At 35.8% G+C, this 23,591-nt stretch overlaps 3 protein-coding genes and 1 pseudogene across 8 annotated transcripts; 2 read left to right on the plus strand and 2 right to left on the minus strand.

Annotated features, from left to right (window-relative positions):
- Window positions 1-4,933: 4,933 nt before the first annotated feature.
- On the plus strand, window positions 4,934-9,440 carry LOC104724487 (uncharacterized). The gene is made up of 9 exons (XM_087474934.1): window positions 4,934-5,469; window positions 5,809-6,015; window positions 6,117-6,239; window positions 6,409-6,449; window positions 6,531-6,636; window positions 6,737-8,608; window positions 8,684-8,815; window positions 8,898-8,968; window positions 9,043-9,440. The coding sequence occupies exons 1-9, from the start codon at window positions 5,389-5,391 to the stop codon at window positions 9,227-9,229; spliced, it is 2,820 nt and encodes a 939-aa protein (XP_087331060.1). The 5' UTR covers window positions 4,934-5,388; the 3' UTR covers window positions 9,230-9,440.
- A 6-nt stretch (window positions 9,441-9,446) lies between these two features.
- Window positions 9,447-13,965, minus strand: LOC104724488 (DNA repair endonuclease UVH1). Of its 3 annotated transcripts, XM_010442980.3 has the most exons (10): window positions 13,255-13,965; window positions 12,841-13,152; window positions 12,475-12,698; window positions 12,288-12,373; window positions 11,947-12,096; window positions 11,096-11,812; window positions 10,708-10,818; window positions 10,359-10,619; window positions 10,022-10,245; window positions 9,447-9,929 (listed from the first exon to the last, which is right to left on the minus strand). In XM_010442980.3, the coding sequence occupies exons 1-10, from the start codon at window positions 13,806-13,808 to the stop codon at window positions 9,719-9,721; spliced, it is 2,850 nt and encodes a 949-aa protein (XP_010441282.2). In that variant the 5' UTR covers window positions 13,809-13,965; the 3' UTR covers window positions 9,447-9,718. The 3 variants fall into 3 exon arrangements, with proteins under 3 accessions (XP_010441282.2, XP_087331058.1, XP_087331059.1); XM_087474932.1 differs by lacking the exons at window positions 12,841-13,152; window positions 13,255-13,965 and adding an exon at window positions 12,699-12,742 and having other exon boundaries at window positions 12,475-12,618; XM_087474933.1 differs by lacking the exons at window positions 12,475-12,698; window positions 12,841-13,152; window positions 13,255-13,965 and having other exon boundaries at window positions 12,276-12,371.
- A 2,445-nt stretch (window positions 13,966-16,410) lies between these two features.
- LOC104728437 (uncharacterized) lies at window positions 16,411-18,490 on the minus strand (annotated as a pseudogene).
- Window positions 18,491-19,848: 1,358 nt separating this feature from the next.
- LOC104724490 (putative LRR receptor-like serine/threonine-protein kinase At1g63430) lies at window positions 19,849-23,562 on the plus strand. 4 transcript variants are annotated; one of them, XM_087473602.1, is made up of 13 exons: window positions 19,849-20,086; window positions 20,245-20,383; window positions 20,493-20,564; window positions 20,680-20,823; window positions 20,933-21,064; window positions 21,166-21,258; window positions 21,345-21,409; window positions 21,509-21,709; window positions 21,806-22,011; window positions 22,111-22,243; window positions 22,348-22,505; window positions 22,592-22,810; window positions 23,123-23,562. In XM_087473602.1, exons 1-13 carry the CDS (start codon window positions 20,011-20,013, stop codon window positions 23,420-23,422), a joined length of 1,938 nt encoding a protein of 645 aa, XP_087329728.1. In that variant the 5' UTR covers window positions 19,849-20,010; the 3' UTR covers window positions 23,423-23,562. The 4 variants fall into 4 exon arrangements, with proteins under 4 accessions (XP_087329728.1, XP_087329729.1, XP_087329730.1 ...); XM_087473603.1 differs by having other exon boundaries at window positions 19,890-20,086; window positions 21,345-21,406; XM_087473604.1 differs by having other exon boundaries at window positions 19,956-20,086; window positions 20,321-20,383.
- Window positions 23,563-23,591: the final 29 nt, after the last annotated feature.

The following is a 23,591-nucleotide window of genomic DNA, read 5'->3' on the forward strand; positions in this document are numbered from 1 at the left end:
GAGATCCTTGTGCATCACAACTTCATTTTACAGATTTCAAGACAAGGTAGGCGACCTTCGTTACATGCGGATTCCCATGCCTGCCTGCACCTCCCTCAAAAAGACTGAGAACATCACTTTTGAGCCTCCTACCTTAGCTCTATGTGAATTCCCAGAGATTGATGAAGAGCGAGAGCATGTTCCACGCCGGCACAGACGAGCTTCACAGCCACAACCAGATGTCGTCTCAGGTCTATTGCATCCATCTCGTTCACTTCCACCATTTCCACCCTTTGACGTCAGCCAGTTTGTTGCTACACATCCTGTCCAGGGACCTCATTCCGAATTTGAGAAGTGGGTTTACGATACCCAAAGGAAGAACAACATGCTACTCAGACGACTGGCTTCAAGGACTGACACCTTCTTGCTTTGCACCGCCACCATCAGACGATGCTGCTGCCAGTGACGCCGAGGACGCAGCTACTGAGAACCTCCATTCTGACCATTCTGAGACCTCCTCGCCTTCCCGCTAGACTACTGATTGACCATGGGTTACCTTTTTCTCTTTTTCTAGGATTTTTTTTTTTACTTTTTTGTTGTCGAAAGTCCTTTTTTCTTGGCTTTGCTTTCACACCGGGACGGTGTGAAGTAAGTCCAGGGGAGGGATGTCTCCAAGTTTCTAATGTCGTTTTCTTTGGTTGTTTCCTTTTGATTTTTCTTTTCTTTGAGTCATTTTCTTATTTTTATTGAGTCAATAATTTTGGGGAACTATGACCATTTCTATGAATCTTTACTTTGAACTAACACTCTTATGATTGCTTTAGTACTTTCAATTTTAGAATGAAGCTTGGAACGAACATGAGCAGATTCAACACGCCCCGAAAGACCCTCACCAAAGAGAACATTAAGCTGATCTGATGTTGTCTTTAGCTTTGAAAGGACTTAACCGGATCTAACTTCTTGCCTTGGGACTTGGTATACATCAAACAAGACGCTTCCCTTAAGCAATACAAGACATGCATATCCTCACAAAGTATGCTTCCCCTCTCTCTTCCCTCGAAAAAAAAAAAAGAGGATATAGGTAATAAAGAAGTGAACCGAGGGTTGTGCGTAAACCCGTGCATCCTTCGAAATTCATGGAAACCTGTCCAAAGAAAAGAGCAAGAGATCGATAAAAAAAATACAATGATACCCTAGAAAATTAGGGAAAAATCGATCTTTTGGAAGTGAGAAAAGAGAGAGGAAAGGGAGCATATGAAGGAAGTCTTGGGCATTAAAGGTTGAACGAGTCAATAAGTTCGGTGACCGATATTCCCTCGGCGAGACCACACATTTTTACTAATCTGATGTAGAGAGACAACAATAGGGATACTGAAGGTTCTTTAAGGTTGTGGAGTTCAGAGTAGGGAGTGTTGATCCTAATCATGGGCAGAGTACAAAAAGTAGTTCTTTATTTGATTTGATGAAGAATGCAAAGCAGTGGTACCCAAGAACATTGCATCCAGTCCTATCTTCCCTTGGATTCTTTGGAATTTATGGAAGGCAAGAAACTGTTTTGTGTTTGAGGATTGTGTTCTCGCAGAGGAAGAAACATCGACCAAGGCTATCCGGAATGCCAAAATATGGTACGAAGCACAAGCCAAGACTCCTAAACTTCTAAGAATCATCCCGCCTCCACATGTTCAAGGGCCACTTTTTTCAGGCTTATCTTGTTTTGTGGATGATGCGTGGTCATCCTCTTCTTGTCGATGCGAAATGGGATGGGTGCTTAGAGAACCTATCACCCAACAAACATCATCCTTCTCTGCTACTAGAGACTTCGTGGGCTCTGCCTTAGTAGCAGAAGCTCTAGCCGTTCGCAGTGCTCTCACTATGGCTGCAGGTCTGTAAGGTGTCTTTAACATCTCAGTGTTCTCGGATTCCAAAATCCTCATGACACTCATCAATGCAAAGGTTAGTACTACAGAGCTCAAGGGGATCCTCCATGTTATAGCTTTGTTAAAGTCCTCCTTCGCCTATATCTCTTTTAAGTTTATTCCAAGAGCTAGCAATGTTGTAGATGATCCTGTTGCAAAATCAGCCTTAATGGCTTTAAATAATTCCTCCTGTAATGGAGTGTAACTCTTTCTTTTTCTGCTTATTGAAATCTTTGTTTGCCCAAAAAAAAATGCTAAATGATATCGTATATGTGTAAGTAATCTAATTTTTAGCTGCTAAAGACCAATCTTTGTTGTTTTTGTATTTGTAATTTTGTACTAATTAGAGTCTAAATGGTAACCGCGGTCGGGGCTAACAAATCCGTCTGCGGATCAAACTGCTCTGTTTTAAGTGTGGACAACGAACCGCTGCGGTCCAATTCTATTTGTAAGCACAAGCGGTCCGCTGCGGTTTTATTTATATTTCATTTGGATCGCACCACTGCGGACTACAATTAATAAATGGTAAATAAAAAATTATCTAATCCGTAGACGGATTTATCCACTCCAACCGGTATAACCATTCACACACTTATTATACACTCTTAACTGCTTGCATATCATAAAACATGAACTTACATTTTTTTTTGATACAAAATTGACCCCCTCCCCCCCCCCCCCACAATTAAGGGTTACTTACAAATTGTGTACATGTATTAATTATGTTTCAAATAAGAAGGTTAAATGAGTAATAAGTAAACTGAGGCGCATATGTTCTATTATTTTTAATATGTGTTATATTGTACTTTCATCAGTTTTCTAAATTATGTTATTTGTTTCTTGCTTTGTCAAAAGGTTGTAGTTGGGTTTATAAAGCGGATAAGAGAAATAACGAATACCAGATAAATAATACCAAACATTTATTTCAATTTCAACCTTCCCCTAGTACACAGCCTGTTATAGTTCTGATATTGTTTCAAACCTAAGTACCAAAACCCACTAAAAAATGTTAAGAGTGTATTGATAGATTGTGTGTATCACAAATTTGGTATACTGTGTGTGATTGCTTGGATTAATGCTCATAGAATCTTAACACAAAATTAACATTTATGGCAACAGTTGGTGTGTCTTGTCAATTAAAACTTATACATATAAGTTGGTAGCTATCACAGATTAAAGCATATACATATATGGGATAGAGATAAATCTTTAACGAAACAGTTAGGTATCTGACGTCGGGGCAGCTTCCGTGACTTCATTTATGATCTCTTTGTCGAACCCTCTCATCTATGACATCGAACTATAGTACAGACAAATGCTACTCTAATTAACCACTCAATGTGTACAGATACGTGTATGCACTAGCTCAAACTATTTCTCTCTTTTGTTTTAATTTGTTTCTCTATTTTGTAAGTTCCAGATTATATATTTATACATATAAACTAAAAAAAGGAATAAATACAAGAAAATTTAACAAATGAAAAAGATAGTACAACAAAATCTATAGTTAATTTAGCTTACATTTAAAGCCTACCCTCAAGAACCATATAACTAAAAAAAAGTTATATACTATATCGTACGAGCAATAGAGCAATAGACTATATAGTTTTTTTTTTTTTTCCATAAAGTAAATCTCCAACCTATGAGAGTCTGAGACTAATTTCTCTGGGGGAGGATATCCCACGGGTAGGGGCCAACAGGGCAATTCTTCCACCAAAATTAGAACCACTAGCCTATGACACGTGGTTAATAGACTATATAGTTTAGGAATTGTTTTCGTATAGTAATTAATGGGAATCTTTTGCTTAGCGTATATAAAGGCACCTAAATTAGGTGACATTCAGATAACAACCACAGAGGACACCAAGTTTTTGGTAGTATCTCAATAGCGACTTTAGCTTAATTATTTTGATGTTATTTTTATTAATTTTGTTGTATAAAGCTACCAAGAAATATACAGCTGCTTACATACCCCACAAGTATTGGAATGTACAACGAAAAGACAAAATAATAACTATAAGGTTTTTGATGTCACACATCTTATGAAAAAATTCGCATGTTCCATGTCCATACCAATGATGGCTTTTAAAATTTATCAAAATAATTGTTTTGTGTAGATAAAAAAGGAGACTGTTTAAACATAATGTTCTCATGTAAGTCTATAAATCTGATGACGATTAAATAATCCAAAAGTGGTGTGGTTAAAAATAATCTAATTACATTGGAATTAACGTTAAAGTTTGACTATTTCCTTGTAAGAAAAAAAATGACCGTTGCCTACCGTCATCGAGACCAACGACCATGCATACTTTTAAGTAAACTGACTATATTATCCCTACAAGCACGCACGCCTTGTGAAACTGATGATTTTATTTTCTAACAACAGCTGGAGGGCCAAACACGTCATTACGTTCTTGATTGGTCACTGTTCCCTCCACCCAGAACATGTATCTTTTTTCAATAAATAAATCACACTTCCTATTAAATAAATAAATAAATAAATAAAAATAAACCTAATTTTCCACTATATATAAAAATAAAAAATTGTGGTGCGTAACCGTTTCAGTAGAGCGTAACATTATTATTTTAAGTCGATTATATATATAAAAAAATCTTGTTTCTAAATCTGTCGGGGGTTTTATACATACAGTATCTTATAATATCTGTTTTATATCAAAATAAGTAATTTTATATAGTTAAAATTCAGTAGAGCCTAACATTATTTTTTAAAATTTTTTAAAAAATTTTAAATAAAGTATGATAAAAAAGGGAATAAAAAAATAAAGAAGCAATATTATACAAGTTAATAAATACTAGTTTTGACTTTTTGACTCGTTTACATTAAAAACCTATTCTATTGCGCTAGAAAATAGATTCAGGTACCACCACCAACTAGAGCAGCCTATGTCTCCAGTAAATAAATCATTAAACTTTCATTCTCCAATAAATAAATCATTAAACTTTAATTAGTAGTAATTGATAACCTAATTATTTAGTTTTCCGTGAATTGATAAACTAATGTAGTGATGTTAATTGATAAGCTAATTATTTTCTTCGGTTTGGTGATACAACATTTTTACTATATAGTAGTAGTAGTAGTATGATTTTTAGTTAAATGAAATGTTACTAAAAAAAGTTTATGTACTACTACTACTACCACTAGTACTAATTAACAAACAAATAAAAAGTATATATGGTCAGCGTCTCACTTGAGAATTGAGATCTACCTTTTGTTTTTGTCCCATTTATAAAAAAAGAAAAGAAAAAAGAAAAAAATCAAGACTGGTGGGAGCTGAACTCAGTGAGCCGACTCGTATTTGGCAGTTACGTCTTCTTTTTCTAGCTGTTTGTGAACTGTGATGATCAGCTACTCTACATTGGACTGAAGAAGTAATGGCTGATTCTCAGCGACAATGGCCGGAGCTCCGGTGACGGATTCTGTTTAAGTAAGTAAGCGGCGATCGAAATACTCGAAGACGGTGGAGAGAGGAGGATGTTTAAGTCAGCGAGATGGCGGAGCGAGAAGAGCAACAAAATCAAAATCGTTTTCAAGTTGCAGTTTCATGCGACTCAGGTAATTTCTCACTCTTCTTCTCCTCCTCCGAGTTTTTTTTTTTTTTTTTTTCCCGATTCTGTACAGTAAATTTTGGTGGCGATTTACTTCTTTTCTACCTGATTTTCTTTGGGAAAATGTTGGTTAGATTTTGAATTTTTCAGAAATTGGGGAGAAACAAAAAAATAGTCAAATCTGACATCTGATATGACCAGTTTAAACAGTGAATTACAACAACAACAACAACAACAACAACAAAAATGTTGAGAATTCGAATTTTGAAATTTAGATCTTGGATAATGTGAGATCAAGTTCATCATTGTGTGACTTTGATATTTTTTTTTTTTGTTGGTTGGTTAGGTGACTCAGTTGAAGGCGGAGGGATTAACGATCTCTGTAGTACCCGGAGATGTTGGGAAGTCGACGGGGAAGGCAGAGAAGGCTATGGTACTCGACGGACATTGTCGGTGGGAATCTCCGGTTTACGAGACGGTTAAGTTTCTTCAGGATTTTAAGACTGGGAAAGTTAATCAGAGAATCTGTCACTTTATTGTGTCTTCTACTACGGTGAGACTAAAATAATTAATTACAACTCTTTTTTTTTTTTTTTTTTTTTTTTGGGAAAAGATGAGATTAGTTTCTTAAATAAGTTTTGTTATTTTTTGTAGGGATCTAGCAAATCTGGTGTTTTGGGAGAGACTTCGATTGATTTTGCTGATTACGTTGATGCTGTTAAGTCTTGCAATGTTTCTCTTCCTCTCCAGAATTCGAATTCGAAAGCAATGTTGCACGTTGGCTCTCTCTCTCTCTCTCTTTCTTTGCATTAATGTTTATCATGAGATGTTACAGTGTTTGCATCCAAAGAAAAAAAACTCACATGATTCTTGCTTCTTTTGTCTTTTTGAACTTGTGATTGATACTGAGCTTTGAACTGGTGTTTTTTTTTTCTTTCTATATCAGGTATCGATACAAAGGCAGCTAGAAAATGCAGATCCGCAAAGGTATATATATAAGAAGAAACTGGTCTCCGCTATTATGAGTTCCTTTTTTTTAGGTTCTTATTGGGCTTCTCTGTTTTGCAGAGTGGTGAAAGAAATTGATAGCTTGGTGAAAACGTCACGGGGTCAAGATTTGAAATCCCATTTAGGTATTGAAACAGATGAAAGCCATAAAAGTGATTCACAAGAGGTATCTACCTACTTATGTTCTATTATCGCTTTTCCATATTCTTGATTTCTTAAGTCGTTGGTGTATTCAATGGTTTAAAAATTCTATTTGTGTTTCATAGGAAGGTCCATTTGGTAAAGCTTCCAGGATTGCTGAATTGAGGCGTCGAGCATCCATTGAATCTGATAGTACGTTGTCAAGCTTTGACAGTGGGTCTGAATTGGATACACTGGGAGAGATTGGAAGCAGAGGTGATCACATTCAGCAGAACCACTCAACTATGCATCATCATTCGGTTACAAACGTATATGAAGAGCCTCATATATCAGAATCCGAGTGGTCAGGAAGCTCTGATCAGGGGATCAGTACTGATGACTCCATGAATAGTTCAAATGATACAATCCCGAGAGATATCTCAAGGACTTCCTCGAATGAAGATGTAGATAAGCTTAAAGCCGAACTTGTTGCTTTGGCAAGGCGAGCAGATCTTTCTGAACTAGAGCTACAAAGCCTGCGGAAACAGATTGTGAAAGAGACCAAAAGAAGTCAGGATCTCCTGAGGGAAGTAACTAGCCTGAAGCAGGAGAGAGATTTGCTGAAGGCTGATAATGAGAGTATTAAAGCATCTGACAAGCGAAAGGAAGAGGCAAAAATTAGGAACCAGTTGCAGCTTGAAGGAAGGGATCCGCAAGTTCTTTTAGAAGAAACCCGAGAAGAACTGGATTGTGAGAAAGATCTGAACTCCAATCTACAGATACAGCTTCAGAAGACACAGAAATCAAACACCGAGTTGATCCTTGCTGTGCAAGAGCTAGAAGCAATGGTGGGGAAGAGAGGTAAGAAAACAGTTGATCTTCCTAGACCAAGAACATGCGAGAGGAACACCGAAGAATCGAGGAGAAGGTCCTGCACAAGTGAGACAGATGACGACGAGGATCAAAAGGCACTAGATGAGCTTGTGAAGGGGCACATGGATGCAAAAGAAGCACACGTCCTGGAGCGAAGGATCACTGACCTATACAATGAGATAGAGATCTATAAACGAGACAAAGAGGATCTTGAGATACAGGTGGAGCAGCTTTCTCTGGATTATGAGATACTTAAGCAGGAAAATCACGATATCTCATACAAGCTAGAGCAAAGCCAAGTGCAAGAACAGTTGAAGTTGCAATACGAGTGTTCATCTTCTCTTGTAAACGTGAATGAGCTTGAGAATCATGTAGAGAGCCTAGAAGCTAGGCTCAAGAAGCAGTACGAGGAGTCCTCTGAGTCCCTGTGTCGCATTAAAGAACTTGAAACGCAGATCGAGGGAATGGAAGAAGAATTTGAGAAACAAGCTCAGATATTTGAGGGAGATATTGAAGCTGTCACACGTGCTAAAGTGGAGCAAGAGCAAAGAGCTATCGAAGCCGAAGAAGCCCTGAGAAAAACGAGGTGGAAAAATGCTAGTGTAGCCGGAAAAATCCAGGACGAGTTCAAGAGAATCTCTGAACAGATGTCTTCTACGTTAGCAGCAAATGAGAAGGTGACTATGAAAGCGATGAGCGAAACCCGCGAACTGCGCATGCAGAAGCGTCAGCTAGAAGAACTTCTCATGAACGCTAACGATGAACTCCGAGCAAATAAGGATGAGTATGAAGCAAAGCTCAACGAGCTGTCGGGAAAGACGGATCTTAGAACGAAGGAGATGCAGAGAATGTTAGTGGATCTAGAGAAGAAAAAGAGGCAAAAAGAAGATGTTAATGCAGATTTAACACAGGGGATCACAAGGCTAAAGGATGAGATTGAGATCTTGAGACTTGAACTGGAAGGGACGAGAAAATCAAGTATGGAAACCGAGGCATCTTTGTCAGAGGAGTTGCAGCGAATAAAAGATGAAAAAGAAGCAGTCATTACCATCTTAAGATCACAACTAGAGACCGCAATAGCGCAATGTGATAACATAACAAAAACAGAGCAAAGAAGCAACGAAGATAATATAAAACAGCTTGAGGTAATGCGTCTAAAACTAGAACATTCACTATTTGGCTAATTGTTTTGATGCTGATGCCTAATTTTGGCAATCCAGGAACAAATCAAACTAAAAGAAAATGCTTTAGAAGCCTCTTCAAAGATGTTTATCGAAAAGGAAAAGGATTTGAAGAACATAATCGAAGTGTTGCAGACTAAACTCAACGAACGAAGTCAAAATAACCAAGAGGTAAAAGAAATAACCTTTTACAATGTAGATATACTTTCCTACAACCTCAAACATTATAACATAACTCTCGTTTTATGAACAGACTGGTGAAACTCTGCAAGGTCCAGAAGCGATTGCTATGCATAACAGTGAAGTATTGTCACTGAACAAGAGGTAATAGTTCATGAAGCAGTATAAACAAAGAAAACACCAATGATAAATGTCTGATCCTTTTTCTGCTTTTACAGTGACAATCTTCAAGATTTGGTAAATGAAGTAGCGTTGCTAAGAGAGCAAAATGGATTGATGGAGATGGAATTGAAGGAAATGCAAGAGAGATATTCAGAGATAAGTCTAAAATTTGCAGAAGTTGAAGGTGAAAGACAACAACTTGTCATGACTGTACGTTATCTTAAAAGTGCCAAGAAGAAGTAAAACCGATATTCTCAGAAGAACCAAATGGTGTGCATTGTACAAATTTCTCTTATCTTCATTTTTTTTTTTTTACATATATATATATAGTTTCTCTTTTAATATATATATTTTTTCTGAGAAAAAAGTGAGTTTTGAGTTTCTTTGTTTTGCTGTATTTAAAATTTGTAAAAGATATAATGGATATATAATATTTATGTTAGTTTGCATATTATCATCATTTAAGTAATATCCAAATCTTGACCCAAAAGAAAAGTTTACTTACAAATTCACCATTTCAATGTTTAGATTGGTTCTACCACTCAAACTACCAAAGGTGTAACACAATGAAAACAAGATTTAAATACAATCAACTAGTGTAATTGTTACAACAGATTAATCAAATGGAGATTATTAGTTTCTAATCTACAACAAATGTAAAAGATGAACAAGAACGAACTAAGTAGATTTGTAATTGAGCATCTAAATTAAATAGTGTTACCTCTCTCTTTTTTAAAGCAAAGTCGGATACTTAGCGTCAAAAAACTCTCTGAGACTTTTAGCAACTTTGTGACCACCCATGAGTTCTGCTAATGTCTCAACAGGCAAAGACGCCAGCTCAGCCAAACTCTTACATTTCTCCATAATCGATCTGTAATTCGCGTCTGTAACTCCAGGAAGCCTTCTCAGAAACTCTACCGCTGATGTGTTGTAGTTTTCGGCTCTGTTTCACATCATGAGGCAATTTCAATATTACCAATGTAAGATAAAATAAAACTAACTTTGCAGTTTAAGAAGAAAGTGAGCTTTTTTTACCTGATGTCATTTTCTATGATGCCTTCTTCTGAAGGCACACCAACTCTTATTGCTCGGGTCTCATCAGGCTCGTCTTGGTTGGATTTTAAGGTAGTGAAGATTTCTGCGGTTGCATGGAGACTTCGAGACCATAAAATCCTTAGCCGAGGAAAATGCAGAACTAGCAGCGATAGTTTTGATATGATGTTATATGGAGCCACATCATCTGATATATCACTCGCAGACTGCAAGAGAAAAAAGAACAGATCCAAACTCAATGAAAATACAGAATTTACACATAATACAGATAAGAGAAAATGAAAGTGTTTTGACTGAAGCTTGGAATATGAGAGGATACCTGAAAGGAGAAGCTTTTGTCTTGAGAGAACTCAATGAGAAGAACTGGTATTCTGTAATAACGGGACATCATTTCGACTTGGTGAAATAAACGACCTGATGTAAAGCTCTGGAAAAGATCTTGAATGCTCTTTCTCTCCACGCAGATTGAAGGAGATAGGATATAGTCACCGACCTCTAGTGTAACTGGTATTATCTTCATGCCTTTCTGGTGAAGAACATTTGGTAGGCTGCTCATGAATTCCCTCATGTCAACTATTACCTGGTGAAAAACCCATTGAACTTTTCACAAGAAAGGCTTTCCAAATCGAGATAATTTTTGGAGATAAGATCAGTATTGAGATATGAACCTGTGTCTCTTTCTCCAATTCCTTTCTTCCGCCTGCTTTTCGGGTTAATGAGTTTTGAGTAATTGACGCTGGAAACTCTGTAGATGAATTCGACCCCATGCAGAGCCCATCCTAATTCCAAGTTTATAGTACAGGATGGATTAGATGAAAGCAGGGGAAAAAATATGGAATCCAGGGTAGAAAACAAGAGGATAACGCAAAATTTCAGTTGAGAGTTTCATCTACTTGGTCTGATTCAATTTCATAAAATTGTTTAACGTGTGTTAGTGCGCTATACCATTAATTGAGTTGGTTTAATGCACTTTCATATAAAATTGTAATCTTTGAAGCAGTAAACAATTCACACAGGCTTCGTTTCAATTGAAATGTTGGGATTTGAGTTTCAAACCTGATCAACGGGAATCATCATCGAAGACTTCTGCCTGATCAATGATTCAAACGCTCCATTTTCCCGACGTATGCTTGCTTCAAACTTCTGAACTTCTGTGGACTCATCATAGAAAAGAAAATAAACTTTCAGCTTTCTCAGAGGGTTCTCTGCTTTGTACACCTCAAGTTCTCTGACAAAAGCCATGTCAGGATGGTAGACAATGATCACAGAGGGTTTCAAGATATCTAGTATAGGTTGATCGCTTTCTAAAGCATAAAAATGCACAGGCGGTATCTTTTTAGCACTGCTGGGTTGAACAACATTGGCTTCTTGGGGACCTGATGTGCTAGCTTCAGTAGCCTTTTCTTCATCCTCTGGGCCTTTTAAGATTTCAGGTTTACTATTCGTCGTTTTCTTATTGCAACTTCTTATGGATCTTCTGAGACTTGTTGAATCCTTTTTAGCTTTTCCTTTGGTACATGAAGCCTTATCAACATGAGGCTCTGGGTTGTTATTTCCAGAAGCCTTGCGAATAGAAGACGCAGCAGCCATTAGAGCCTCATGCTCTTGTCTGCCAACACTGCTACCTTCCGAGTTCTGTATTGTAGTTACCGGAACAACTCCATCAAGAATCCCAAAACCCTTGGGAGTCTTTTGCTTCTTCTTTTGTGGTGTCTGCATACTGCGGAGCTCGATTTTGCTCAGCAGGTACATTTCCCATTCTTCCCGCATTACCTGCACAAGTGTAGGTAAAATGAGAAGATTTGTGTGGGCCAGACAAATCTGAAATTGGATGTTGGCTTCTAAAATATGGTTCGGCTGTTAATGAATGATGTAAAATTTAGTAAAATGTAGTTGTCTGACTGGACCTTCTGTGGATTGTTTGTGACGCAATCTTCAAGCTGCATGCAGGACCGTTCATCTTTGCAAGCCACAAGAACTATTCCATTGTTGTCACTGTTGTCTTCCTCAGAATAAGCTTGTTTTTGTCTTTCTTCTTGTGTCTCTTCTAAAATCTCCTGTGTTAATCACGGGCACACCATTAAGTTTAATGCGATTTCGTACAGCTATCCATGAAAACATGTTTGACAATCATAGAAGAGGTCAAAAAAAGAAGAACAGATATAGTCACTAGCTAAACCAACTTCCATCATTAAACCAACAGTAACAAACAAACGGCATTGAAACTGAAACTCACTCAGTCACTCACACGTAAGACTTTCCATTTTGGTGCCTCTTCAAGAACTTCTTCAATAACAACGCCAGTAGTCACATTTGTTGCAGTTTCCCCACCAACTGATTCAGGTCGGTCCAATTATCAGGGAAAAAATTGAAATACATATAACACACAACTCACAAGATGCAATATACAACGATGTAGATCAAGACTTTGTTACCTGCTTCTACAGCGTCATTATCGCCCTTCGACTTTCTCTTCTTACCACTTTTCTTCGTTCCATGTTCTTTTGACTTGACATCACTTGCCTTCAGAAGACGATACACTCGTTTCTTTGCGAAATCAAATATTTTATAGCTGGACTCTGCAAATAACCAAACAGACCGATAACTCTCTGATACCCTGAGTGTATCCAAGAACTTCAGAAAACTCACAGCATCATACCTACCCACGAATCCATAAACATAACAACCAAGTGATGTCAGAAACTGCACAAACACCCAACTTGAAGCTATGATCAGAGAAAAAGAAGTATACAGTTGCATAAGCACATTACTGATGTAGAGAGAAGAGATAGAGCAATTACCTAACAAGATAGTCAAGCAACTTCCTTAAAGTCTTCAAATCAGAAACAAGCTGTTTGGTTCTCTTTCCGAGAGTATGCCAAATTGGATCAAGCTGCCTCCTCACAATCTCATCAAAGGACTTAAACAAACCACTCTCCACAGTCAAATCATCCACATCAACCTTGTTAGTCTTCTTCATCTCCTTGAGGCAAGCGTCCATAACTTCAATAATTGCTTTCTGTATTCCCACCATATAACTCGACATTGAAACCCTAATATCTACAACCTCAGGCGGTTCTCGCTCCAACTCCTGAGACACATCCAACTGAAACCTAATCCAGAAAATTCAAAACTATGGCTTAATAATAATCCAAACCAACACTGTTATTTTTTTTTGTTTTTCCAACAAAATTAAAAGTTCAATTTTACAAAACCTTGGCCATAGATGGAGTCTGCGGAGGAAGAGAGAACGCATAGTGCGTTCAGTCTTGGCGAAACCAGAGACCATAGCTTGCGGTCTATCAGAAAAAGCGCGCACATAAGCGGAGCTATTTAGGGATTTGACGATTCGCACAATGAAAGCTTCAGTGGAGGTTTCCGTAAGCGAATGAGCATTGAGAATGAAGATTCCGGCAAGCGAAGAAACAGGAATCCGTTGAGTCAACAAATCGACGATGAGAATCCGCGGCGTGATGAAGAAAGGAGAACCGGAGGAGTAAAGCGAGTAACGCTGATTCGCCGGAAGGTCAGCGGTGATCTCCGCCGGAACAGGGGATTGAAGAGAGAAGATGTAATGGATGATTCTGGATTTGAGGGATTGAGCGGCGGGGGAGAGGAGGAGAAGTAGAGTACCTTGGGAAGGAGAGTGAAGGATGAGGAGAGAAGCGATTAATTTAGCGAGGGAGAGACCAGAAGAGATGATCACTAATCCGCCGTTAGAGTCCTCGAGAAGGTCCGATATGATCTGTTGATGAAAGTTCAGCGCCATTGATTGAAGAAGAAACGGCGCATTATCGGAGAAACAGACTAATGAAGAAAGATTGTAGGGGACGATAATTAAAATCTTTGTATTGGGCTCCAAAACGTTTAAAACTTCAGAAACGGTGTCGTTCCAGAGTCTTGCAAATAATTTTAGTTCACTAGTGTACCATGAAATAATTTTAGTCTTGCAAATAATTTTTGTATATATAGATTATCAATTTATCATTGATCCAGACATAAACTATCCATGTAAAATAGTTGGCTGTAGAACAAAACATTTAAAAGAAAAAAAAAAATCCAATTGGGGGAAAATAATAACAAAAAAAAAAGGAAGCAAAACATAAGTAAAAATTAAGCAAAACAAATGACCGAATAAAGCAAATTAAAAATTAAAAGTTCAAATTTGAAACATTATTAGAAGCAATGTAAGAATGAGTGTCATCGTAGTATCATTGACAATGCGTTTTTCTTTGGTTTATATCTTTACCTTTCATCTGTCGGAGAAATAGAAGAGCATAAAGAAATAATATTAATTTTGGTGATTTCAAATTTCAAAGCTTAATTGTACTAAAATTGTTAATAATTTTCTACAATAATGATTATTGTTTGCGTAGAAAAAAACGGAGTCATGGAGATATTTGGGTGAGGTATTAGCGGAGGAAATATTTATGATGGAGATAAATGGTTGATCTAAGGTGAAATAGTGGTTGCAACAAATAAAGTTAACTTTTCCAATGAAAATAAGTTAGGAAAAGGTGTTTTTGGTTCCGTTTACAAAATAATAAGCAAATATAACAATTGTCCTCGTAAATAAAATCTTAAGTTGAATGATTCTAAAAATATTTTTTTTTTACTTTTACTCAATCTATAATTTTAAAGCTTTTTAAGCATAAATAAAATTTTAGTAAATGACTGAATTAAGACAATTAGAAATTAAAAAAGTTCAATTTAAAACATGAAAAGCAAAGTAAGAATAAGTGTGAATGTGATGACTGATGAGAGGATATGCCAACTCTGTTATTTATTTTACTTTTTTTTGGGTTGAATAACAACTTTTCATTAATCAAAGCTAAGGTACATATTGTCTAAATCCACAAAGGTTTTAACTTTTCAGCCAATTTGGCACTATAGAATACAACTTGGGATCGTAATTCATAAGTGAAAGAGCGAAATATCACATCTTCAAAATCTTGGAGCAGAAACCTAAAATGCCAACTTTGTTATCCCCTTATATATTAATAGAGAAGCATTTTGTTGAAAATGTTGATGTGTCGTCGTCAGAGCGATTTGGAGATTTAATTGCAATTAAGCATCTTAAGATAAACATATTTACAAAAATAAGTCTTTTGATTTATTAAATGTGCCATTAAAATATATAAGGAAATCTTTATTTCATTATTATTTACATAAATGTGTCATTAGAATATAGTATAATGTAATGTCTCTTTCTATTAGTTTTTTTTAAATGAAAAACTTCATCAACTATTAAAAAAAGAAAATATAGTTAATAATTTAATTATCATTTTCATAACATATTTAATTATTTAAAGTAAATTACATTTCATAAACTATTAAAAAACTTATTCATCTATTTAACTTTTTGAAATACAAAACTTATTCTCCGATTTTAAAAAATTTGATGAGTATTCAAGTACTCCCTTTGTTTCACAATAAGTGTAATTTTGACACATTTTACACAAATTAAGAAAATATTAAAATATACATATATGCCCTTATTTAATAAATGTTTAATGGGTTAATTTATTCATAGATTAAGGGTAAAACTAGAAAATCTAATGAAAAAGATGCATTGAAAATATAAAATAGTGCATTGGAAATGAAAAATGACACTCTTTGTGAAACACAAAATAAAATTCTAAAATAACACTCTTTATCAAACAAAGAGAGTATATATTAAAAATTATTATTACAATAATCTTAAAAATAAATAACATTATCACAATTATCACAATAATGAACATTATTTTCCACATTTACACAAAATAATTAAATGTAAATTTGAATAAAAAGAAAATATATGTCTAAAATAATTATTCTGACACTTTAAATTTCAAATAATAATTTTACTTGTAATAATTTTATTTGAGTCGATTTGTCCCGCATATATGTTACCTAGTTTAATTAAATTAGAAAGCAATGTGGTGTCTAATCTCTTGTTTACTTCAAATTAGAAATCAAAATACATGTTTGGTGTCATATTTCTTGTGCCCTATGAAAAATTAAGATCACGTCTTGAGACACATGAATTGAAACTAAAGATTTAAAAAAATATATATATATATATAAATATATTCATAAATATAAACGATTTATTTGCAATCAAATTCAAAATAGAAAAACAAATTGAAAGTCGGAGACCTTTATTTTTGAGATGAAAATAGAATGGAGATCGGAGAGAGCATTATCTAGCTTTATTATTTATTACCAAGTAAGCATACGAATTGCACTGATTTGACTTAAAATAGATTGTTGACTTCAATACAAGAGAACAACATCATGTAGCAATGATCATCCTTGTTGCATATGATCCAATGTTATTTTCAAATTCCCAGCTTTACAGTATCTATTATTTTAATTATTTTAACCAGTAAGTGAACATATTGTATCATTATTATTGACTTTGATTTTCAATTAATAGCGGTCAAAGAATACACATATTTTCTTTTTGTGTGAAGTGGCATGACTTTAGCACCCACAAGTTACAGAAATCAGATTGGTTATGCTTGGAGTGGACTAAACCTTTGTTCGTACTCGAGGGCGAACCCCTCATTTCCACAAAGGAAACAACCTCACAGCTCCATCAAATCCTCCTCGCTTCATAAAGACCATGTACAACAGTTGGGTGTTTCTATGAGGTATCGCAATGAAAATCAGAAAACCTATGAGATGTCACCAACCTAATTACAAAACCCCATCTTCTTTCATTTTCTTGAACAACACATGAGCTTCAAGCTTTAACCGTTCCCTAGACAATCCTGATATCATTATAGTGTAGGTTACAATATTAGGCTTCACTCCTTTGGAAGGGAGGCTACAAAACAAATCAACAGCATCTTTCACTTTACCGGCCTTGCACATCCCTTGAATGATGATTGTATATGTAATAATACCAATATCCATCTCTCTCTTTTGCATATCCTCTAATACCATCAACGCTTTCTCTAGCTTCCCATTATAGCATAGACCATGTAACAAAACGTTGTAAGTCCTAATATTGGGAGGCACGCCATCCATTCCTCTCTTTTGCATATCTTCAAATATCATCAACGCTTTCTTTAGCTTCCCGTTATAACATAGACAATGTAACAAAACATTGTAGGTCCTAATATTCGGAGGCACGCCTCGAGAAACCATATGACTAAAAACCTCTTGGGCGACATTAGGTTTGCCCACTTGACCAAAACCTTGGATAAGAGTAGTGTAAGTGACTGTGTTCCCCGCCAATCCTTTTTGAGACATCTCGTAGAAGATTTTCATCGCATCCTCTACCTTCTTACACTTGCAAAACCCATTTATGAGAGAAGTATAAGCAACTACGTCTGGAAAACAACCCTTGGTTTCCATCCAATAAAACATTTGTTTGGCCTCATCTGTGCGACCATCCATGCAAAGTCCATTGATCAATGAAGTGTAAGTAACAATGTTAGGAGCTATAGACATTTCAATCATCTCATTGTACAACTCTTTAGCATCCAAAAGCTTTCCTTCTTTCACAAACGCATCGATCAATGCATTGAAAGTGATTACATCAGGGTTGATTTGCCTCTTCATCATACCCCTCAGCATCTCTCCATCTACCAGAACTACAAAGACCGTTTACAAGAGAAGTGTACGCAACCACATCTGGTCTAATCCCATTGTTCTCCATTTGGTTGTAAACGTTCAACGCGTTATCCACATGCCCGTTTTTGCAGAGGCTATCAATGATCGTTGTATACATTACAACATCAGGTTTAATCCCCATCTCCACCATCTGATTCACCATAGACATGGCCTCCTCGACTCTATTCCCGAGACAGAACCCATTGACCAGAGAGGTAAACGTGAAAATGTCAGGCTCAAAACCAAGCTTCATCATCTTCCCAAGAAAAGACGAAGCAAGAAAAGGCTGAGAAGATTGGCAGAAACAATTCATCAAAAGATTGCAAGTATAGAGATCATGTGAAACTCCCGTCACTTGCAGATGTCCACAGAGATTGAGCACAACATCAAACTTCTTCATTTTGGCAATAGCAGTTAATAATCTAATGAAATCGATGATAGAAGGAAGAGGACGAGACTCAACCATGTGAGCGAACAAATCGAGGGCTTCGTTAAACTGAAGAGAGTGAAGACCATTTCTCAAAATCTCTCGGTAGTTACAAAAAGCTCGTCGGACCCAGAAACTAAAACCTAAAAGACGGCTAAAGGAGAGAGCTTTCCCAGGATTACCTTTCTCAAGACGATGTCGGTGAAGATGAAGAAACCTCATCGCCATTGATGCAAAATCCCAGACGCAATCGATTGGGTTCGTTCCAAATCGAAAGTTACATCAACAGAGTGGATTGAGAGAGATTGAAGGCTTCTCAACATAAGAATCTTAGTGTTCGATTTACTTGGAAGATACGAATTTGAGAACCAAAGAAGCGGCGGAGGAAGGAAGAAGGCGGCCAACATTTGTACACGTGTATTGCTTTGACATTTTTGGTAAGATCGTTGACTTCACGTTATTTGATAGATCCGAGCTAAATGGATCACTCAAATGGGTAAAAAGCCCAATTGTTTGTAAAAATGTTAATTGGATATATCCACTATCCTAAATATAAATGTGTAATTCTCTGTTAGGAAAATTGATTTGCAGTCATATATTTTTTTAACATGACTTTCCCAAATTTACATTAGTTTTTTTTCACATAATTTTACATGAATTTCTACAAATTTACATTATTTTTTCGCTTGTGTATATTAATCCTTTAATTTTTCCTATGTAAATGATGTTGTTAATCCAAACAAATAAATATAACTACAGTATATACAACACTTAGAATATTATAATAATTCATTATTTTAGTAAATAGAATTTTAAAGTCAAATTAAAAACATTAAAATTTTGATTAACCACTTATTAAGACAATAAAAACTAAAAATAACATATATTTGGTGACAAATTAGTAAGAAATAGTGTATTGATATCATTACTATTATATTATATATGTACTGTACATGTTATTAAAATGAAAATATATTTTTCTTAGATAGTTGATATTTGAAATAATAAAAAACCTAGAGTAGTTATAGTAGGGCCTTATAAATATTCTAATCCTCATTTATTATTAAATTAATTGATAAAGTTTAAGAAAAGGTGCCAAAAATAATATTTAAATGAGAAAATGGAATAAAGAATATATACTTGTAAGAATCTCCTCATTTTTTCAACCAATCATAATCTTCTATATAGTATTTCCTTTTACAAAATAAATCAAAATTAAATTAAAAAGGAAAACAAATTAAGAAAACAAAGTATGTATACTTTTTAATTTTTATTAAAGAAAATTAAATATTGGATTGATTTAGATTTTACAAATAAACGAGGTTATATATCGGTTTGGATTTATAAATGAGAATTAAAGTTTAGATTTTAAAATTAAACAAGATGATATATCGATTTAGTTTTATAAATGAGAATTAAGATTTAGATTTTACAAGTATAACAAAATTATGTGTCGGTTTGGGTTTACAAATGAGGTGATTAGGATTTAGATTTTACAATTAGAATAAAATTATATGTCGATTTGAGTTCACGAATAAAACTTATTAGCTTCTAGTTAAATAAAATTTAGTTATATTAGTTTCTAATTAAATATATATGAATGCATTATATATAATTTAGATGAGAAAGAAATATTAAACAATTTTATCTATTGCTAAATTAAATGTGATAAGCTTAATTATATATAGTCAACAGGGACAAATATTTTAAAATAAAAGTATTACAATATGCTTCTTTTCTAAAGACAAAAAAAAAGGTTTAAAGCACTAATTTCTTTGTCTCCATATAAAAAAAGAACAAAAAGTCTCTGTCTTTTCTCTCTCTTTCGTCACCATCTCTGTGTTACACTTACTAAAAAACTTCATTTGCCTCTCATAGGTTTTTGCTAAATACCCTGAATATTAATAAAGCGTCTTCCTTAGACTTCTCATCTTCAACTATGCAGCTTTCTCTTGTGAGTTTTCTTGTTTTAGGGTTCCTCTTTGTGTCCTGTGACGCGTTTGCCTCTAATGAAGGTACTTTGATTTCTCCATCTTTTCTTCGATGTTTTAGTGTTTCTATCGCCGATTCTGGATGCTGTGAAAGTTTACTTCTTTTAGCCTCTATGAATACCTTTAGTTCTGTAAACTGATCATAAGAAGTAATTGATTTCTTTGTTGTTCTTGTATTCCAGTTGAAGCTCTTATTAGATTCAAGGAAGCTATGTATAAGGACCCTTTGCTAATTTTGTCTAATTGGAATGTCCCCAGTTTGAGTCCTTGTGATTGGAACGGCATTATATGTTCTCCATCTAAGGATTATGTTATCAAGATGTAAGAAACTTTAGTCTCCTCCTATCTTTAGAGTTAGTTATCTTTGTGGATGTAAAAACTCTAGTATTATGATGATTTTGATATCCCTTTCATGCTGTGAAACTTGCAGAATTATATCGAATACATCGTTGAGAGGGTTTCTTGTGCCAGAACTTGGTCAGATAACCTACTTGCAAGAACTGTATGGTTTTTATTTTTTATTGACAATTCCTGAAAATATACAAGTTTGATGATGAATAGTGTTTAGAAATTCTTTGATGGCTTTTTTCGTGTGGGTGTTGAATGCTCTTCTTTAGGATTCTGAGTGGGAACATTTTAATGGGGACAATCCCAAAGGAGATAGGAAAGTTGAAGAGACTCAAGATCTTGGACCTGGGAAACAATCATTTGACAGGACAGATTCCAGCAGAGATAGGGACATTGTCAAGCATTAGGACACTGTAAGAAAAGCTTTAAGCTTTTTTCCACGATCCATTGACATTTGCAATGTCATCTATCCGATAGTGTGCTTAGATGACCATTCTTGTGATTTTTTTTTTAACACTACAGAAACCTTCAGTCCAATGGGTTAATAGGAACGTTACCTCCAGAGATTGGAAACTTGAAGTACCTTAAAGAACTTCTTATTGACAGGAATAGGCTTGTAGGAAGTATTCCTATTGCCGCAAATACATCAAAAATGTGAGTTTATCCAATAGTCCAAGGTGGCATAAGATGGACACTTATTGTCTATGATTGAAATGTTAATCTATCTTCTTTTTTTGGTTTGTCTGAATCATCAGTGGTTTGTGCGAGTCTTCTCTACCGAAAGTGGCAGACTTTTCTCACAACTTTTTCGTGGGAAGTATTCCGAGTTGCTTGGATTACCTTCCAAGGTATTTCTCATAAGAGCCTTTTGTCCAACTAGCCTTTATTTGGTTCATTTGATAATATCTCTCTGTGTCATTGGAAATCATTGTAGAACGAGCTTCCAAGGAAACTGCATGCAAATCAAGGATGTTAAGCAGAGGCCGTTTTCACAATGTGGTTTGTAGAAAATGAGTTTTGACTTTAATAATGCCGATAAAACGTTTTCTTGATCTTATTTTTCACTTTTGAATTCTTTCAACTGGTTATTTCACTTAGCTGCAACCGTGGCCAAGAAGAAGCATCGAGCATCGAGACATATCTGGCTTCGGAATTTTGAGATAGTCACGGGATCATCTGTTGGTTTACTCTTTCTAGTTGTGATTTTCTCTGCATTTAGCTTGTGCAACGTAAAGCCCTCTCTCATCGTTCCTTGGAAGAAATCTGCAAGTGAAAAGGAGAAGTTCACGGTCTATGTTGGTTAGTAATTTTTAGAAGTTCTAAGATGAATACAAAAGAGCCTGAAAGAGCTTCTAGAGATGAAAAAAGAATACTGAGAACCGTTTTCTTTTACAGATTCTGAAATGCTGAAGGATGTTTTAAGATTCACAAGACAAGAGCTAGAAGTGGCATGTGAAGACTTCAGCAACATCATTGATTCTTGTGCAGATAGTCAGATATACAAAGGAACAATAAAAAGCGAGACTGAGATCGCAGTGATCTCTCTCTGCGTTAAAGAAGAAGATTGGACCGGATATCTCGAGCTTAATTTCCAGAGAGAGGTTCTTCTTCTTCTTCTTATGTTTGTTTATCACCACCAAGTCACTTGCAAGAAAACATCAATATAAGCCTGAATTTTTTTCTACCATTCATTGTTTCAGGTTGCGGATTTGGCTAGATTAAACCATGAGAATGCAGGGAAATTATTGGGATACTGTAAAGAGAGCACACCGTTTACAAGAATGCTTGTTTTTGAGTATGCATCGAACGGGACACTATACGACCATCTCCATTGTAATATATAATCAAACTTCGTTAGAGCTCTCTGTCTTTGATAGTTTTCACAAGAGTAAAGATAACTGATAGTAATATCAAATGTTCATAAATATTTGATGCAGTTGGGGAAGGGAGTTTAGTATCGTGGGCAAAACGCATGAAAATCGTTATAGGCATCGCACGTGGTCTCAAGTACCTTCATACTGAACTCAATCCTCCATTTACTGTCTCTGAGTTGAGCTCAACTGCAGTGTATCTCACTGAAGAGTTTACTCCCAAAGTAAATTGACCCTCTTTTCTCTATGCAGTTAGCTAAGCTTCGCTACTATCTTTGTACTCTTATTTTAATCCTCTTTTTCTATGCAGCTGGTTGATTTCGAATGCTGGAAGTCGATTCAGGGAAGATCAGAGAAGAATCTGAGGAATATCAGTTGTTGTGAAGGAGCTATATGTGTGCTTCCCCATGCAATGGAGCACCGAGATCTGGATTTACAAGGGAATATCTACTCATTTGGCATACTTTTGCTTGAAATTGTAAGCGGAAGACCTTCTTATTGCCAAGAGATAGGTTGCTTGGTGGAATGGGTAAGAATAGCTTTTCTCTGTAAGCTTTAAAGTTGAGTTGATTATAATAAGCTCTCTCTCTTCTAGTGGTGCAAGTGTTTTCACTCGTTTAAAAGCCATCTCTTATAGTTGCATTACCTTTTTTACCCCATTTTCGAAACTGGAGAAAGTTTCAAACTTTGCTACAATTCAAACCAAATGGGTACAATGTGATAGTTGGCGAGGGTGAAGAATTGGTTCCAGGGTTGCATAGTATTGACCTTTTAATCCATGCAAAAACAAATGGGTTACTTGTGGATGCTGAGATCTGATTCCAACTCCTAACTTTTGCAGGCAAGGGAGAAATACCTTAGCGCACCAGATGTGATGACTAGCTTTCTGGATCCTGAGCTCAAGCATTTCAATCAAAAAGAGCTTGAGGCGGTATGTGAAGTGGCCAATCAATGTCTGAACTTGGACCAGAGTGAAAAAGACAAGGATAAGCCTTCCTGTTCGATTCAGACACTTTGGGAGACACTAGAGAGTAGAATCACTGTGTCCATTTCTGCAGAATTCAAATCATCTTCTTTGGCATGGGCCGAGCTCGCGCTGGCCTCGCCTTCCAACGATGACGAAGATGAAAGGAGTAAATAAATTGGCTTATGAGTTATGACATTAACTTTTTCAAACATTTTGCTACTTTTTTGCATGGTTGTTGACAAAGCTAGATGACATCTCTTATTTGTACATGGCTTACAAGAAGAATTTGATAGTAGAGGCCACGCCTTGGATAAGTCATCACGTATATGTTACGGTCAATCTA

The sequence above is a fragment of the Camelina sativa genome, chromosome 11 (genome assembly GCF_030686135.1).
Source record: "Camelina sativa cultivar CO46 ecotype springtype chromosome 11, ASM3068613v1".
Lineage (NCBI taxonomy): Eukaryota > Viridiplantae > Streptophyta > Magnoliopsida > Brassicales > Brassicaceae > Camelina > Camelina sativa.

Bases quoted from the DNA above. Each gene is read 5' to 3' on its own strand.
- LOC104724488 (XM_010442980.3), bottom strand. From the start codon at position 13,808: ATGGCGCTGAACTTTCATCAACAGATCATATCGGACCTTCTCGAGGAC. The intron at 10,819-11,095 runs GTTTGAAACTCA...ACTTGGAATTAG, and splicing joins TGATGATTCCCGTTGATCAG to GATGGGCTCTGCATGGGGTC. The intron at 9,930-10,021 runs GTAAAAAAAGCT...GATGTGAAACAG, and splicing joins ATCATAGAAAATGACATCAG to AGCCGAAAACTACAACACAT.
- LOC104724487 (XM_087474934.1), top strand. From the start codon at position 5,389: ATGTTTAAGTCAGCGAGATGGCGGAGCGAGAAGAGCAACAAAATCAAA. The intron at 6,450-6,530 runs GTATATATATAA...TCTGTTTTGCAG, and splicing joins GAAAATGCAGATCCGCAAAG to AGTGGTGAAAGAAATTGATA. The intron at 8,969-9,042 runs GTAATAGTTCAT...CTGCTTTTACAG, and splicing joins GTATTGTCACTGAACAAGAG to TGACAATCTTCAAGATTTGG.
- LOC104724490 (XM_087473602.1), top strand. From the start codon at position 20,011: ATGCAGCTTTCTCTTGTGAGTTTTCTTGTTTTAGGGTTCCTCTTTGTG. The intron at 21,065-21,165 runs GTGAGTTTATCC...CTGAATCATCAG, and splicing joins GCCGCAAATACATCAAAAAT to TGGTTTGTGCGAGTCTTCTC. The intron at 21,710-21,805 runs GTTAGTAATTTT...TTTCTTTTACAG, and splicing joins GAAGTTCACGGTCTATGTTG to ATTCTGAAATGCTGAAGGAT.